The sequence below is a fragment of the Opisthocomus hoazin genome, chromosome 4, assembly GCF_030867145.1.
Source record: "Opisthocomus hoazin isolate bOpiHoa1 chromosome 4, bOpiHoa1.hap1, whole genome shotgun sequence".
NCBI lineage: Eukaryota > Metazoa > Chordata > Aves > Opisthocomiformes > Opisthocomidae > Opisthocomus > Opisthocomus hoazin.
The window spans coordinates 83,466,097-83,483,634 of NC_134417.1; the positions used below are offsets into that span (position 1 = coordinate 83,466,097).

A 17,538-nucleotide genomic window follows, 5' to 3' on the forward strand; every position below is an offset into this window, starting at 1 on the left:
AGTTTCAGGGTCAAAATCAGAAGATATCCTGTGAAGTAAATTTGTATTCTGATATGTCTGCATCACGGTTCTAGGCAGATGTTAAAAAAGCATTACCAAGTGTTAGTGTGTAAAAGCCCCAGAGGCAGAAGTCTCCATACATTCAGGCTGCCTATACAGAGGCATGACTTTATGCTCACCAGACAAAGGACTGCTACCCTTTACTTCAGAGCAGAATAATGAGAAACAGCAGCGTAATTTATAGGAATATATTTCAGTATTTTTTTGAAAATATATACATCTAGAGTACTTTCAGTAATGAAATACAGTTTATCATCTTTTTTACTACAATAATGCTAGATTTGGTTCTGCCATTTTTGCAATAAAATATACAGTTTCAGCTGAAATACTGTGCTGATATTCTTTAAAATACATACAATTTATATACAAATACAAAATTACATTACAAATGTTTTAATCGCATTCAAAAACAATCTAAGTATTTTGCAATAATTTGTACACCTAGACAGGTGTACTGTTTACTAAAAAGACTGCAACAAAAGTAGATGTAGTTTTTCACATTCCTCAGGCTGTGGTAATGCCCACTTCTTCTTTACTTGCTGAATGTCTATCTGCCCAGACTCTTTGGCCAGTGCAATGTCTAACAGTCCGTTTGTTTTTTCCAGTTCTCCCAGTAGAGCCATAGTTACAACACTGAAATCAAAAGAATGGGGAAATGTTTTCAGCTGAGGCAAAATTAATAGAAACTGGTGTTTTGAAACATGTTTTTAGCAGGTTACTCATACTTAACTAAACAATTCATTTTTTCTGCTCATCACAACATAATATTCCTCACTATTTCAAGTCCCAGCATGTTCTTTAGCTTTTCAGCAGTTGCCATTGTTTAATGTAAACATAACAGGCAATTCTTCCCCCCTTCACAGATTCCATCATCAATTTCTGATCATCACTTAAAAATTATTTCAAGCTTGTAAAAATGAACTATTTTTATGGTATTTTCCAGTATAGCGTAGCAACTTTAAAAATTATACTATTTTCTCCCCAAAACTAGCAGCGCTTTGCTATAGTTCACCAAGCTACAAGGAAAACTTCCAGTTAGAGGGATATTCACCAAGACTAACTTCAGCCCAGGGAAGACAGTCTTCCAGCCCAGCTCCCATCTGGGAGGAAAGAGAACGCTCAAGACTGTAATTCAGAAAGGCTACATTAAACTCCTTTTCTGCATCAGTTTACAGGATACCCAGATCTCTACGCTGACTACAGGAACAGCAGTGTGAGTCTTGGCGAATATGTGCTAGCCAAAAATATTCTTGTTTACTTTGTGAAAATTAACACAATATATTTCTTCATATTGGTAACCATACTATATATAGGCATTTAAAAACGTTGTCCAACATATCTTGCCTATTTTAGTGGTTGATCCTGATCCAGCAAAACTATCTTTGAACTTAAGCAGTCCAGTGATTTTAGCCGGAACAAACTTTTTGTCTTCATATAAATAGCAGCTGCTCCATGTACAGACACCTGTCCCAGCTGGTAACACTATATCTAATTTTGACTTATAGTAACATTATTTTCCCTTTTTCAGACTGTATAAAATAATAAGTAAATAAGGATAAACTAAAATTTAGCTCATTATCATCTCTCTCCACACCTCCAACAGTTTAAAAAAATACAGTTAGAAAAGCAAATTCTAATGAAGATTTAATGTTCAGCTAAAAAACCCATCCAAACTCTAATAAAAATGTAGATGATAAAAATATTAATATTTTGTTAAAAATAATGTAGTGTACTTACTTCTCTGATGGAATAGTCTGCTTTGTCACAGGCAATAAATCATTTTCCAGAAGATCCCAAATGTAAATATTAGACGCTGCATCCAGGACAAAAAACACAGCGGGTCTTGTTAAAGCCCACTGCAGGGCAATAATCGGCTGGCCATTTGTGCTGTCATTCCACTGCATGAGGGGATACTCTGATGTCATTTGGTGTAACCTAATACTTCCATCTGAACAGCCAACCTATATCATAGTCAAAAAGAAATTACTTCCTAGGAACAAAACAAACTAAGCATGATAAAAAATGCAACTCATCTCTTGAGAATCTCAGGCATACAAATAAAATCAGTTACTTGACTCATGGCACACATCTCATATTTCACTCTATGGACTACCCAGATTTTAACTTATAATGTAAATTTTAGTTCGAAAGCAGTAACTCCCTACTGAGCATACTAGACTAATCCGCTATTCCTGGGATGAAGTTCTCAAACTATGGACTTCACTAATACTATGATCCACCACAACTTGACAGCAGCCGTAAAACCAAGAATAGCTTTCAGTAGGACAGGCTGTGCTTAACAGTATAATGATATTAAACTGATTCATAATGAACAGCTAAACCAAAAGACAGGCAGATGTCACTGCTTCCAGATATTTTGTTATAACCTTTGTCTGGCCTCATAAAACATTTACAAGTTTGCTCTGTTCCAGGTACAAAAGAAACTATTCTATCAAAACAAAATGTAACTTAGTCCTACAATGCTGAGCCGTCTCTACATCAGGAAGATGTCCTAGAATTTTACAATTATGATGGCTTTTTACAGTGACTCTGCAAATTATGCTTACATTTAAAAGGTCTCTGCAGGTACAGATTTGAAGTCACTATCACTCTAAATAAATGCATTTGGGAAGAAGAATATCCACACTGGTAAAAGAAAGTTCTGACTGTGCAATGGTGACACAAAATACGTACGCTGTAGCCAAACACATCAATTATACACCTTAGGCAATCCCAATGAAGTAATGTAAATCATGGTGAATTTAGAAAGAAAGCATTTTTAAGAGAGGATCAAGAACAAATACATGCAACGATAAGCAGATGGAAAATCCTACCAAAGTCAGATCCAAGTTGCACTGAATGAACTCTCACAAGGGAGACAAACAAGAACAGTGGGTGCGTCAATATGAACCGGTGAAGGCAGACTTGATCTGACAAGACCTGACCACCCCGCACACTGCCAGGCACACCCCAAGGGTATGCCCGATGGAGAGAGGACAGGACAGCCAGGAACGCCCAGAGCCGCTCCGCGGACCTTCATTTCACAGCAATACAGGTATTTTGTCTCCTAAATTATTCTGTCACTAAGAAATATATGAGAAGAACCAGAAACAGCTGAGGCTTCATTAACAGCAGACCACCTGCTTGCAATGCTGAAGTTCAGTAAAAACGACGACTAAGTTGTAAGGCTGAAGAGAGATTGCCATGCGTTTCGGTGAGGCAGATGGTCCACCTTTTACATAAGCAAAGTTCGAACACCAGGACACCAGATGTGTTGTCATCCTTCAGGGTAGACTGGAATTAGTGAGGTAAATCACCTATCACATCTAGTTAAATATGTCGAATTAGAAATCCTCCCTCAGCAGGTAATTAAAAAATGAAACTTGTATTATATTAAAATGTTTTCATACCAAAAAAAGTGGCTTTCCAAAAGGGAAGAAGTCAATTGCATTGATGCTTACTGATCTCAGTCTGCTCTCCTGTGGTCTGAATAGCTTTGGAAGAACTTTTAAATCATGTCTCGTACCATGGCATACTAGCCCCTACAAAAAATATATAAAAAATGAATTAAACAAAACCAAGCAAAATTTGCATTATCGGCATTATAAGAAAAAGTTAAATAATTCACAAAGCTGCCACCTTAAAAAATCCTTAATAGCTAACAAATTTTAATAGCTAACAGATTTTAATAACAGTCTCAAATTCTAATTTTTATATACAGTCTACTGGTAAAATTACAAGTAAATGGGGCAGCTTCCAAAACAAAAAATAAAAATGAGGTGAATTTCAGCACATTACTCACAATGTTTGTTCCAACAATGAAACGATTAGGATTAGAAGACAGAAATTTAATAGTCAGTGTCTGGGGCATTCTCTGGCACACATCCTTTGGGAAAAGGCTAGGAAAAATATAAAGGTAAAAGATGACATAAATACAGGAAGCTGTCTCCTAAAGCTATGCAAGTAAATACAGAAATTTTCCATCTAAAATGTCTACAACTAGCTCTACGAAGAAGTGTATATGAAAACAACCCAAACAACTAATGAAGATCTTGTTAAATATATCTTACATAACAGCAAGTTAACAAAGTATAGGAAAAATTAGCTTTGTTAGATACACATTTAAAATTTAAATGCCCCTGTTTTCTTACCTGTTATTCAATTCCATAGTAGAGCTATGTACTAACTTCACTTTCCCTCCAGGAATTAAACCTAAAATTGTATAAAATTATTATTTAAACTGATCTAAGCACTTTGCATTAAGAAAGTGCTATCATCAAAGTAAAACCTAAGGTAGTAAGTAAGAGGATACTTCATAATGAAATTCTTTATTGTAGATACAGCTTTTGCTGTGTAAGAATCTTACATCATTTAGAACTATTCACTTCAGAATTCAAACCTGGAGAGTTGTAATCTTTGACAAAAATCAGAGAGGACAGAGAAAGGGAAGCATGACTATGTTCGTTTTGGTTTTACGGTATGCATATAACATCCTATATAATATCACTCCATAAAACCCAGTTCTATCGATAGTGAGAATGCACTTTTTATCACTTGGATCTTTGACAACGAATTAAGTAATGAGAGACTGCAATAATGCTTCCATAAAGTTGGTCTATGTTACTTGCTAGTAGAGAATAGCATAATTAATTCAAATCCTTCAAACAAAAATTTTTTCAACAGGAAAAAATGAATGCTGGTGGTATAATTCGAACTAAGTTCTCCTGAGACACTGTTGCTAGAGATGTCCATGGTATAGCCCTACCCTTGCTGGTTTAAAGCCAGACAAGAAATTAATCTTATCTAAATAATGTGCCCTCGTCCGATAAGCGGGAGACAGCTGTTGAGAGCAGAATTTTAACTGATGTATTCTAGCCCAGCTAGTAAGCCATGAAGAAATGCTCAGACTTGCCAAACAAAACAGGTACCTAGGGGAAAGGTGATTCCGGAAGGGGGAGATCATGACCACCAACTCACGAGCCACCTGCCCCATTTATACCACCAACTCAAATGATAACGTTGAAAAAGAATAACTAATCACGTGTACTAATTTACACGCCGGACAAAGACATTTTAACCGATCATTTAATAGAATAACAACGCATATGTATTAGGAACTTAAATATGTTCATGTTTTGTGTATAAATAGCCATTGATTCAGCAGCCTGGTGTGCTGTCTGGGGACAGACACCCACACCTGAGCAAATATGCAGTAAAATACCTCTGCTCTGTGTGTATATTGGCGTATTGCACTCTGAGTAGACGAACTCCAGGTTTTGGGACAACAGCAGCAGTAAAACTGTGTCCATACATGACCACAGCTTTTAAGTGTACCTCCCCACAGACATGATACCCAGCTTTAGCACCTTAATACAGCCAGACATTGCACATGAGCTTATAAATTAGAAAACTGATCAAAAATTCTAGTTTGTTAGCATTACTTCATTGTTTATACAGATATTTTAAAGTGTATCAGGATTTTAATCACAGCTTTTTCCAGTTAGGTAAGAACAAAAAATGTATTTTTCTCTATTCACATAACTCAAAAAGGGATGAATGGACTTTGTTCTTCACTTTTTTCATGGAAACGTTTTTCTCACACTGAATTAAGTACCTTTCCCAAAAGAGAACTTTCAGGTCAATTATCAAATTGGAGATATAGGCAACAACAAAAGCATTGTAACAGATTTGTTTAAAACTAAAGAAAGAACAGAAGGACCGAGAAGGACACAAAATCTCATCTTCTTTGAAAAAAAGCTGTTGAAGACACAGAAATCTGCTTTGACATTCTAAGAAATGTGGTTGTCTGTGGCAGCAATTACCAGTACAGAATTAGCAGATGGGGTTCAGACAGCAGTGAAAAGAACTCTCATGACACCCAGCCAATAACCCAAATATCAGATATGTCCTATTCAGAATTAATCTTTTCCTCAGTAATTTGGCTTCCTTCCAAACTATTTTTTGTTCTTACTAACTCTTCCTCTCTCTAACTTCTTAATCTCAAAACTCAAGCACTTTATCTCTAATGTACAGTTACTCACCTAAATCAGTTTGTGAACCAGCTAAATCCACTTTTTGTAATTCAACAACTACCTGAAAAGTCAATATTTAACATTAATAAGCAAGCCTTTAAAGTTTTTTAACTAGTTTAATAATATGTGACATAACTCTAAAGGAACGACAGGTAGGTCTAACATTACAATGATTACAGGCAGATTCGCTATCCCCTGCCAGTGACTGCAATGCTAAAAATAGCCTTACATGCCTGCTGGATGTTCCTTGCTGCAAAGCAGAATACGGGAAGTTACACTACACTTGATCGCTAGCTGGCATCTTGTTGGTTTTGTCATTCACCAAAAAAACCCACCCTAAAGAGCCAAATAAGGAATTGTAACACATTTCCTGTGCTTTTCACTATTCATGAAATCAAAAGGGTAGATCATTTGGCCTGAATCTGTTGCTACTAAAGTTCCTTAGCGCTTTAAATGATTTAACTAGTGATACAGAAGGGAAATATTTTTTTCGCCTTATTATCCACTGAGCCATTCAGTTCCTTAAGCAAGGTCAGTTCAGATGCAAACAACAGGTTCAGCAGCTGGGCCAAAGCTGCATCTGAACAAGACTGAAAACATCTGATAGAAGAGTTGTCAGGACAGTAATTAAGAGCAACAGACCTGGTGCTTACCTGACCATCATATTTTAGGCAGGGTAATTTTATACACAGATTTTCACATTTTGCCTCGCACATTTATTTTATATAAATTGTGAATATTTCTCACATACGTTCAGTATAGTCTCTGACATCACCATGATTCAGATAAAATAAAGTAGGTGGGGGAAAGAGGACTGAGGTCTATTATTCAATTAATAAAAATATGTGAACATATTCCTATGAAGCAGAACTACTGCTTGCCTGTTTTCACAAATTCATGTAGCTGTTAGTAGCTCTGCCTGAGGATAACATCATGGCATTAGGAAGTCAGGTCAAAACTTTTGAGGAGAATTCCAACAGAATGGCTAGTTTTGCTGTACTTTTCATGGAGGAAATTCTCATCAGAAATCCCAGATTTGAGTTGTTGTATCTGAAGAAGTATTTTATTATTCCAACACATGATATGCTCTCTTTTCATACATGTATTACTCACCCACATATTGAGGATTCCATTTTCATCCATGGAAGCTATCTGAAATGGAGTACCTGACATTTCTACAGAAAGAAGAGTAACAATTGATGCTCATACACTGACCTTTGTCCTGAGTAACATCAAAGGATTTGAAACTTTTCCTAGGTTAATACATTATCTGAAACTTCTATGATCCTCTCAGCTGCATAAAAAGGAAAAGTACCCTAATTCTAACAAAGAAGAAAAAGGCATGAAACTTCCTTTACCAAGAGAGAGGTCAAACACTGGCACAGGATTCCTAGTGACGTCGTCGATGACCCATGCCTGTCAGTGTTTAAGAGGCATTTGGACACGACCCTTAACGACACGCTTTAACTTCTGGTCAGCCCTGAACTGGTCAGACAGTTGGACTAGACGATCATTGTAGGGCCCTTCCTGCTTCAATAGTCTATTCTATATCTCTGTCTATTCTAGTATGTTCAGTTTTTCCTACCAGAAAGGCAGATGATCTCTGTCTGCATCTTTTAAAATGTCTGGATTCTACATGGACTTTGGAACAGAACACAAAGTGCAATAGATGAAACCTTGTAAAACCCTGCAATACGCAGCACATTTCTTTAGACTACTATGGATTTCAAAGTGAAAATCTGAAATGGAAGTAATAATGTCTCCTCTAGCACACTGCCTGAGAATTTGGGGGCATGAGGATTAAAGTTTCTTTGCAAAGGTTGGTCATAAAAAAATTGGGCAAAAGGCACAGGAAGAACCAGCAAATACAGTCACACATTCTAAGTGCTTTCAGATATAAGCAAGTTGCTCCACTGATTCAGACAGGGTTTTTTCAGGCATTACAAAAGCCCTAAAACTTTTCTACAGGCACTTTTTCAATAAGTCATTTTATCATGGAAGAACAAAATGTTGTCTTGAACACTGACATTATAACAAGCATGCACCCACATGTGGTGTGAAGCTGCACTGAATGAACATTGCATAAAAAAAGAGGGCAGAAAATAAACATGAATGTTGTATGCAATTGATACTACAGACAACTTAAGAGGCAGAATAAAATTATAAACTTGATTTTGGCTATGATATATTTGTTTCACCAGATACATAAAGACTCAGACATATTAATGTTTGAAAAGCAGCTTGCATACCCTCCTGATAAGAGAGGCTTGAGAGCCCATAATTCTGATCAGTGTAGACAGAGGTTGAGACAGGTTCCACTGCTAGTATAGAAGAGGTGTGGTTCACCAAGTTTAGAATGCCATCTGTAATTAAGGATAACAAAAGTTAAACACTGTATTATTTTCAACAAAAACAACTGCAAAACCCTAATCACTTTTTAGCTTATCAGAGAATGAGAATTACAAAGAAAGAATGGTAAATAATGAATTTCATAAAGAATTTCTTTGTAAAAGTCCCAAATACAATTCTGCAAACTGTTTCTTAAATTAACAAAATACTACTAGATAAATCAATGTTTCACCATGTGTATTTACTTTTCATTTTCCAAAAGACTGCTGCACCATTTATGCCACTGTATCAGACATTTTATTAAAATTGCCATTTCAGGGTTACCATGAAAAGAATTACGTTAATTTCAAGCTCCATAAACAAGAGAGGTAGAAATAATTCACTGCTTACAGTAAAAAGACAAAATTGAAGAAAAATTAATAGAAAGTAACTACCCGCAAACAAACAATTCACCACAAGCAAATATGTATTTACCCTTTAATAACATTTTAAAGTAAGTGTACACTTAGAGTGATTTCCATATGCATTCTTTGTCAGATACTCTTGATTTCTGGACTTGCCCTGTGCACTGAACTTAATCGCATGTAAGACTAAAGGCATAAAGCTTCCTAAGTATACAGCATTTAAACCTGCTTGCTTATATAAGCAACTACATGAAACTGTATACATACATTTGACTACTAGCCCATTGTGCGACACAAGACCAAGCATCTTTGATCTACTAAAAAAAAATTAAAAGTCTATCAACAACCAACTAATGTTTACTTTTACATAGCTACTGCAATTAGATAGACTTGTAAACAAAATGATTTTATGCATGTGTGGTGACTTTTTACTACAAAAATTATAATACCCCAGTGTAAGTTAAATGGTAGAACCTGCACACACACAAAAAAGGAAAAATTCATAAAGATGGGCTTATTTTGCAATAATAAAATTATTTTTAAAATATTGCTATGTGTTCTTTTCACTCTAGGGTACAATACAGTGCCAAGAAAATGATACCAATTTATAACTAAGATTTAGACGAACCAAGGGTCAAACTACTGTCAGGCACACCTCATTCCTGATCTCTCAACATACAACTGGATACAATGAAAACATCAATAAGATTAATGACGTGCTCCTCAATTTAAATTTGCCATGACAATCATTGGTAATAAGTATAAAGATCCATTAATTTCCATCAGACTCCCAAAATTTTAAAGCTCTCATACACCAATTCAAATGCAGAGTGAAGTACATCAGACTGCATCTTCTAGTATGTCAGTTACATGCCCTGAGTAAACTTCTGTAACTTTAGAACTTGTCGTCCACGGATTATAAGGAAATTTTAAAAAATCCTGTGTTGTTATGCTCATACACTAAGGGATCAGAAGTGCAGAAAAAAAGAGAAATGCAACGAGAAGAAAATGTCAAAGGATGAAAGGAGGTCACCCACAAGCACTTTTGAAAAGTAAACTTTCTTCTGGCTTCCCAGTATGTATGCACCACTAATTTGGGTCATATCTAAACAATGCAACAAACAAATTCCATGTTACTTTTTGTTGCTGTGCTTCTCTGCCATTAAGAACCTGGAAAGAGCATGCTATAGCTCCCAATTGGCCCCAGTGCTGGAGCTTTTGTTCATGTGGCAAACCGGATGCCAGAAAAATATATGTCCAGGTTTTGCTCCAACATGCAATTGATACATTTCTAGAGATATCCAGAGAGCTTTTGCACTCCGAAATTTAGTCACAGCTTCAGAATACCTTCAACAAAAGACTAAACGTAACTGACTGCTGACTACAGAAGTTAGAAATCAACTTACTCCATTATATAGATCGCCTCTGACATTTAGCCTGCATACAGTACTTGTTTCCAATGATGTGATTGCCATATATGCTGAACTAATAGTATCATAAAAAGACAGTTGTATATGTAAAGAAAATATGAGAAACTCCTAGATCTTACATTGCTACAATAATTGATACATTGGTAATAAAACAACACAATCCTGAATCAACTTCTAGTGTTTCTAGATAGAATCCAGAAGTGATAGTTACATAAGTGGGATTTTAGAAATGCATAAGGGTGAGATTAAGACCCTTAAAATGGTATCTACATGTAAGACAGCTGTATAATACCTGTAAGTGAACTAAATCTAATTAATACAATCAATCCAGCTAACCGTATACAGACATCTACATTAGGATGAGATGAACAGCTCTCTAGAGCCCAGAGTAGCACTGCACTGATTCTAACAGAGGTTATGCATGTATATACTTGGATGCATATCTTGCATGCAACCTTATAGAAACATCAAGACTTAGGTGACAATTTGTACAGATTGTAACCTTTAAATGACATTTGAAAACCTGTGTTTTACAGTCTCAAATTGCTTTGATTTTTTAAAATACATCTTAATATGTGTGTTTAGATGTAGATAAAAAAGAAATATAGGTTACATTATAGGAGATAACATGATGAAAACTAAGCTAATGATTTCAGATGAAGTAGTAGTTGAGTAGTCCACTTTAATATTACAGTGCTCCTTAGACTCTCCTCTACATCTGGTCTGCCTCTCTATTCCCACTGCTTGACGCATATTTAGCTCGCTTACATTTCTTTACAGCTGTTACGGATTGGCCATTTTTACTAGGCTAAATATAATCTCTGAACTGGCTAAATGAGGCTACTGAGAAAGAGTGTTCTTAGAAGAATTAGCAGTGGAATTGTTTCACTGTCCACAAAATGACTAGTCAGAATGCATAGATACCAACCAGTGGAAAATGTTGGAACTCTAAATGTCCAGTCAGTTTCATTGATCATCATGTGAGGGTGCATTCTTGAGTCTTCTCGAAGATCCCACACTAACAATGAACCGTCTACTGTTCCACCAAAAACTAAGGGTGTTTTATTGGGACTAGAGCAGCAACATATCACCTGTTAAGCAGTAAAAATATGCATGGTTGATATTATGATAAAGGCCAATGATTTGAGAAGCATGAAATATGTTTGCTCTTCCTAGGCATGCAAATCCAGAGAAGACAGATTACAGGTGTTTGCTACAGAAGGACAATTTATTTAAAAGGGAAGTAGGATACAAGACTTTTAACAGGCCTTCCCTTTTCAAGACAGTTATTGTGTAATCTGCACCTACTGCCACGAAGATGAAGGGACTGATCAACTGTATGACAGTGATGGGTAGAGAGAAGTCCTGACAACATCTGAACCAGCTGTTTTACTTCCATTCACTCTTAACCATGAAATGGAGTCAAAATTTAAAAAACAAAAAACAAAAAAAAAAAACAAAACAAAAAAACCACGAAACACCATGGCCATCACTACATTCTAATATTGGAGCACAAAACAGAATGAGAATAGCGCTCACTAGGCTCAAATATGTTTCTCGAAAGACAACATATCTTGCAGCAAGACAAGAAAACAAAATACACAGAATAAAGCCTTTTATTCAATGGGCAAGTATGCAATGTTATTAACTCATACCTCTGAGTCACATATCAAAACTTTCTGAGGACTGGACGGCTGCCAGATGTTCCAAACGCATATAATGCTCTTTCTGTTCAGTAAACCAACACCGGCCTTTTCAGGTAATCCGTGAACAGAAAGGAGCGTGTGCCTCTGAACTTGAGACACATACAGGCAGGATATTTTGCGGTCTAAACCATTAAAAATCAAGAAAGAAAAGCAATAAATAAAAAATAAACTCACTGCAGATAAAAAACCATATTTAGCTGCTATAGCAACAACCAAAGAAGCTAAGACATAATTATGAAGAACGTTTCTATTAACAGTGGGTTGCCTTTGACACTATACAAGAAAAAAAGGATGGACTAGAGAAGGAATCCAAAAAATTATAAGTAGAAAGAAAAAAGTAAGAGAGCCAAGAAGTTAATAGAATAATTATTCAGGGCATAAACAAGCCAATGTGATCTGACATCGGTATATATACCGAAAATTAAGCTAAGTCTCAAACAGGAAACAGCACAGGCCAGGCATTTTCTGGTTCATCTCACGTGTTCATGTTAGAATACGTATGGTTTTGCATTGCAATAGGTCTTCCTAACATAATTACAGAGGCTTTATTTTTCGTTTTTCTTTTCATTCAAACATCTGCTGTTTATATGGGGAAGATACATCTGCAGTTCAAATATATTAGGCTATGTTCTTCCTGTTCAATAACCTTGCTTTATTTGCAACTTTGGCCCTACTGTCAGCATAAGGAGCCTAAACGAAATTACACTGCTTGGGATGGCCCTTCAACAGGGGCAAGAAATTACATCCAGAGCACCCCTATATCATGCTGATCAGTGGTTACATTTCTGGTTTCACAGCAGCTAGGATGCTCTGATGTTCCCGATGTGAAACCAGTCTGCACAGACTTACAGCAAGATTAGTGCAATTGAAAGAAAAGTGGGCTTTACATCACCTATATATCCTGGTATGTGCTGTTCTCACTTCAGCCATGACAAAGAGCATGGTATTTTGCATAAGGAAGAAGAGTTCACACTGTATACTAAAAGATGTAGAATAAAGCTCCCTTACCATGGAGGAACGGCTGGTTAGTATTTAACTGGAAACAGCTATCACTAATAGACAAACTGGATTGTCGAGATCTTTGTTTCCACCTGGGTTGTGTTGTAACTTGATCTTCCTCTAGCAAAACAGCAATCACCTTTCAAACATAATTACATTTATAGAAATAAAAGAGTCATCTTATCTTTCAGCTTTGCTATCTGTAGGCTTGATAAAGTATGTGGGTAAATTTCATAAACCTTTATCAACTCTCTTGTTACTTTTATATCTTTGCAAATACAGCTTTACAGACATAAAAGCTGCACAGCTGCGGTTCCATTCCTTTGCAGAGAGATGAATCTCACTGATAAAGAGTACTATGTAAGTAATTTATTTACGTTAGTCAGAAAAAATACTTTAAGTGATCTATCACAGTGTATACTTATGCACAGAACTCATAAGGGATATTAAGTACATAAGTGTACCTGGCAAGCAGACCGGAGGAAATTTGCTAGTCTTTGTGAATCAATTTTACATGTTAGAGCTCCACTCACTGACATATCCTGGCTGTTTACAGGACCTAAGAAAATAACAAAACCAAACTGAAGCTTCAGAATGGAGTCAAGTAAGAAAACCATAAGAACAATGTAATTTTTCAGCAAGAGGACAGCAGCAGGAATCAACTTCAGCAGAAATAACAGTACTGAAGAACAAGATCTGTTGGGGAATCGTATCTGCTACCAACAGAAACAACAATCCAGAAGGAAGAAACTATTTCTGCAACTTCTTCTCCACCTGCTCCACAAGGGGATTCAGAGTGCCTGCAGCAGTTTGCTATCAATGCAGGCTGCTGCATTACAAATTCTGACAATTTATGGGTACAGAAGAGAAAGTTTACATGCACGCATTCATAAATGAATAAGATTAAAATGTTCTTCACCTCCAGATACAAGGGCACTTTCCCCTGGATGCTGTGTCCATTTCTCCAATGTCTCAACTTCCTCCGTCTGAATGTCTCTCTCAACATTGCCCTCGTTACACTGAACATATGCCTAAAGTCGAAAGATAATGTGATCAATGTCTGGGTGACACAGCTAAGAATGACAGCACATAACTGAACAGAACTCAGCCATTTTAAAACTGATGTGCTCAACCTCTTCTGTCTGTAAATTCAGACCCAAGCTTACCGACACAGTGTCACTATTCTGTGCACACACATTTTACTGTATTTCACACAAGAGTGCTAGACCTACTGCAAAAGTACATAACATCTTACACGATGTAAAAACACTAACCCCAGCATACTTGGGACAGTGAGCCACAGACATACAGGAAGTCCTTAAGAAAACGACAAAGGAGCACGAGAGAGTCATCTTCTAACACAGAAAATAAATGGCCTGTCTGGTCAAAAGTTTTTATATCATTGCTTTATGGTAAGAGGCTATTAAGGCTTAGAGATGAAAATTATTAATTTATTAATTTACTGTCCTATTAGCTTTTATAAGGAAAATTATTTTCCAGAACAAGAACCAGCACTTTCAGGATTTAAATATTCCTATTTGTTACCCACCTGCTTAGTGTTCATTTTACCATAATTCCTGATATACATGTCGTACTCATTTACAGGAGGCAAATTCAATAAAGAAAAACTAACTGAGAAGTCCAGATCAATTAGCGGGAGAAGTTCTGAACTCCGTTTCCTTTAGAATGAATTACAACAGAGAAACACAGAAGTGGTTAAGACCAAGTATTTGGTATTCCATAAGAAAACCAGCCTGATTTTGCACAGTACCAGAGCTCTAACAATCCATTGATCTATATGAATTGAAGCTGTACCAAGATTAATTGACAAATCAAAATATATCAACAGAAGTACATATAATATTGTTATGAGTTCTCATTTAATGTTATGCTGAGATAATTATCATATTTGAAAACGCAATACTGATAGCAAATGGCAAGCTTATGTGGTTTATTATTAAACCCAAATTGTCAAAGCCTAGCACAATCATCTTCCCTAAGGATTCAAAAGCTGTTCTGTAAGGTAGTAGATGAATGTCTGTTTCTTCCTATAGTTAGGATGGTGACTAATTCTCCTAAACTCTTTTTATTAATTTACATCACCTATATGTGTATCTGCTTTATAAAGATGATCTATTATGTCCTGGTTTTGTTAGACTTATGCAAATGTATTTTGAATGACCTCCTCTGGCAACAGACTGCCTGAATTTGTACGTCTCCACTAAGGAAACAAATAACAATAGCAGCAATCCTAAAATATATTTTAAATAAATACATGAAATGAATTTATTCCTGATTCATAACCTCTGGAAGTGAATACCAACCTCTTCCCCAAAAAGCACGCCTCCAAAAAACCATCAGTTACTGGACTACTGGACTTGATATTTTCTTTTAAGAGTTAACTGCTTGAAATACATGCAGATGTCTGTTCACAAGTTAATTCCATGTTCTTGCTATAGTATACATTCCTGGACAATGAGAAAATTTTTGTAGTCTCCCTTTCTCTCTCTTGCACTTTCAGGCTTTTTTAACATACTTAATTAAATACAACCTAGGTTCAATTATGGGTCTGTAACAATGCCACATCTAAACAGCCGTACAGATGCATAACCTACCTGTAGTTTCTTCTCAGTAAGATTTTTTCCTTTGAAAAGGGAAAAGACTAGAGCAACATGAGCTGCAATTTCTCCTCCAGTATTTTAGGTTGGATTTTTCTTTACACATAAGAACATTTTTCACATCTCCTTTTTGCTACTTGATGACATCTATTGCATTTTCTTACCCACATTTTTACTTCTACTTCCTAATACACCACCTCTTTAGAGACATTGTGGGCACAGATTGCTGAGATCTAATTCATACATATGAAAATTGCTTCCTAGTTACAAATCTTAATGACATATGCAGACAAATCCTTAAAATAAACTAATAAGCCTCATATTAATACTTACAACTCCAAAGCGCCACAGCTCACTTACGGGATGCTTTCAGTATATTTACTGGTAGCAACGTATTACCACAGCACTGAATTCCACAACCCCTTTCTCTTTCCATGAAAACACTAGTTACCTTCACAGACTATATACCTTGTTAGCACGCACACAAAGTTATACACATAGTCATAATCAGTCCTAGCACATTATCAGTAGAGACTGACAAATGTTTCAGCAGGCAATTCTTCAGACAGATGCATTCCTGAATCTCCTAAACTGTCTCCACTGCCTAAAGAGGAAGCCTAGACAACAAACTCGTGTAAAATTTGGGCATATAAATTTAGGGAAGGTGAATTAGACAGCGTAGACAATAAAATCTCCCTTATGTGAAGATTAGCCACTGATGTGCAGTCACGAAGCAGTGGAATCTAGTATTATCAACAAAATTTAATATTCCTGCTTTATGCTTCCAAATGATGTAGCAGAAAATTGGAGATATATACAGTGCTTTAGATAAATCTGGAACTTCTGCCAAGTTCCACAAGAAACAGGCATCAATTTGTTTCTTTAATGCAGACCTGTCTTAGATGTCCCAAATCTAAATCAATTTTAGATCAGTAATGACGTATTTTTACACCAACTGGTGTTATCCCTGAAAGGGAACATTCTATTTTGGCAACTGTATGTACCATATAGAGCCTTGATCATGTCAAGAAATTACATTTCTGCAGAGCCCTAAGAGCAGCTAAAAGGCTTGCTCTTTAGTACTAGAAGTCAATATCTAATTAAGTGACTGAAGAACCATACAAATAAGTTATAATCCTGGCAACACATTCTGTAATAAAATGATACACATAAACTCATCTATAGATAAATTTCTGTTATAAAATGACATGTAGCAAAGACTGTAAATTGTATTTACTTAAGAACCAATTACTGCTAGCTTACAAAATAATATTTGACTCTAAAAGCCTCAAGTTTATAAACTTCACATATTTCAAATATAATGAAAACATTACATCTCACATAGTGAGTTTCCATTTTGTCTGGATTATTTAAAATACACTTACTTCTGCTTACTAGTCATACTTCGGCTACTTTGTCGTTGGTTTGCCATTTGAAAATCCATGAATATTCCACAAAAAGAGTTTCTGACAGAAGGGTATTGCCTTTCTGTGATATTATAAAACATTGTTAGTGTTATAATTCACACTTTTCAGTGCATTAAAATGTAAAGCAGTAGTCTAAAAAGCAACAGATTTATTGTGATACAGCTACTGAAAGTTACTATTTTGCACATTACACAATATGCTCTAGCACAGTTCTGCGAAGACTCACAGAAACTTCATGCTATTCTTCTGTGACTGTACTCTGTATGAACTAGAGTAAAAAGCTGTTAAAGGTTCCTTTGCACAATGATTCTATACCGCCATCCATGAGTGGAGAGTGCAAAGGGGAGTCACAGCTGTAATTAGTTAAGTTAGTAGATCACAGGTATCAGATCAACTGAACACAAGACAATTCCATAGTCATATATCAAACAAAAAGTGCATTTTAAAAGTCATATAGAACTATGTATTTAAGTAGTATCTGTATTTCTCTCACCTTCCCAGTCAGAGCGCTGG

General features: G+C 36.0%; 1 protein-coding gene across 1 annotated transcript in view; it reads right to left on the minus strand.

Annotated features, from left to right (window-relative positions):
• Positions 1-315: 315 nt before the first annotated feature.
• The window catches only part of DYNC2I1 (dynein 2 intermediate chain 1), a 33,811-nt gene continuing 16,588 nt past the window's right edge, over positions 316-17,538 (minus strand). The window contains exons 10-24 of the mRNA XM_075419750.1: positions 16,984-17,086; positions 14,530-14,659; positions 13,900-14,011; positions 13,445-13,539; positions 12,990-13,119; positions 11,931-12,103; positions 11,204-11,366; positions 8,342-8,455; positions 7,206-7,267; positions 6,102-6,153; positions 4,212-4,272; positions 3,863-3,959; positions 3,471-3,602; positions 1,798-2,021; positions 316-693 (exon numbers count right to left, since the gene is read on the minus strand). Coding sequence (XP_075275865.1) covers positions 522-693; positions 1,798-2,021; positions 3,471-3,602; positions 3,863-3,959; positions 4,212-4,272; positions 6,102-6,153; positions 7,206-7,267; positions 8,342-8,455; positions 11,204-11,366; positions 11,931-12,103; positions 12,990-13,119; positions 13,445-13,539; positions 13,900-14,011; positions 14,530-14,659; positions 16,984-17,086 — 1,820 coding nt within the window. The 3' untranslated portion in view covers positions 316-521. The remainder of the gene's footprint in view (positions 694-1,797; positions 2,022-3,470; positions 3,603-3,862; positions 3,960-4,211; positions 4,273-6,101; positions 6,154-7,205; positions 7,268-8,341; positions 8,456-11,203; positions 11,367-11,930; positions 12,104-12,989; positions 13,120-13,444; positions 13,540-13,899; positions 14,012-14,529; positions 14,660-16,983; positions 17,087-17,538) is intronic.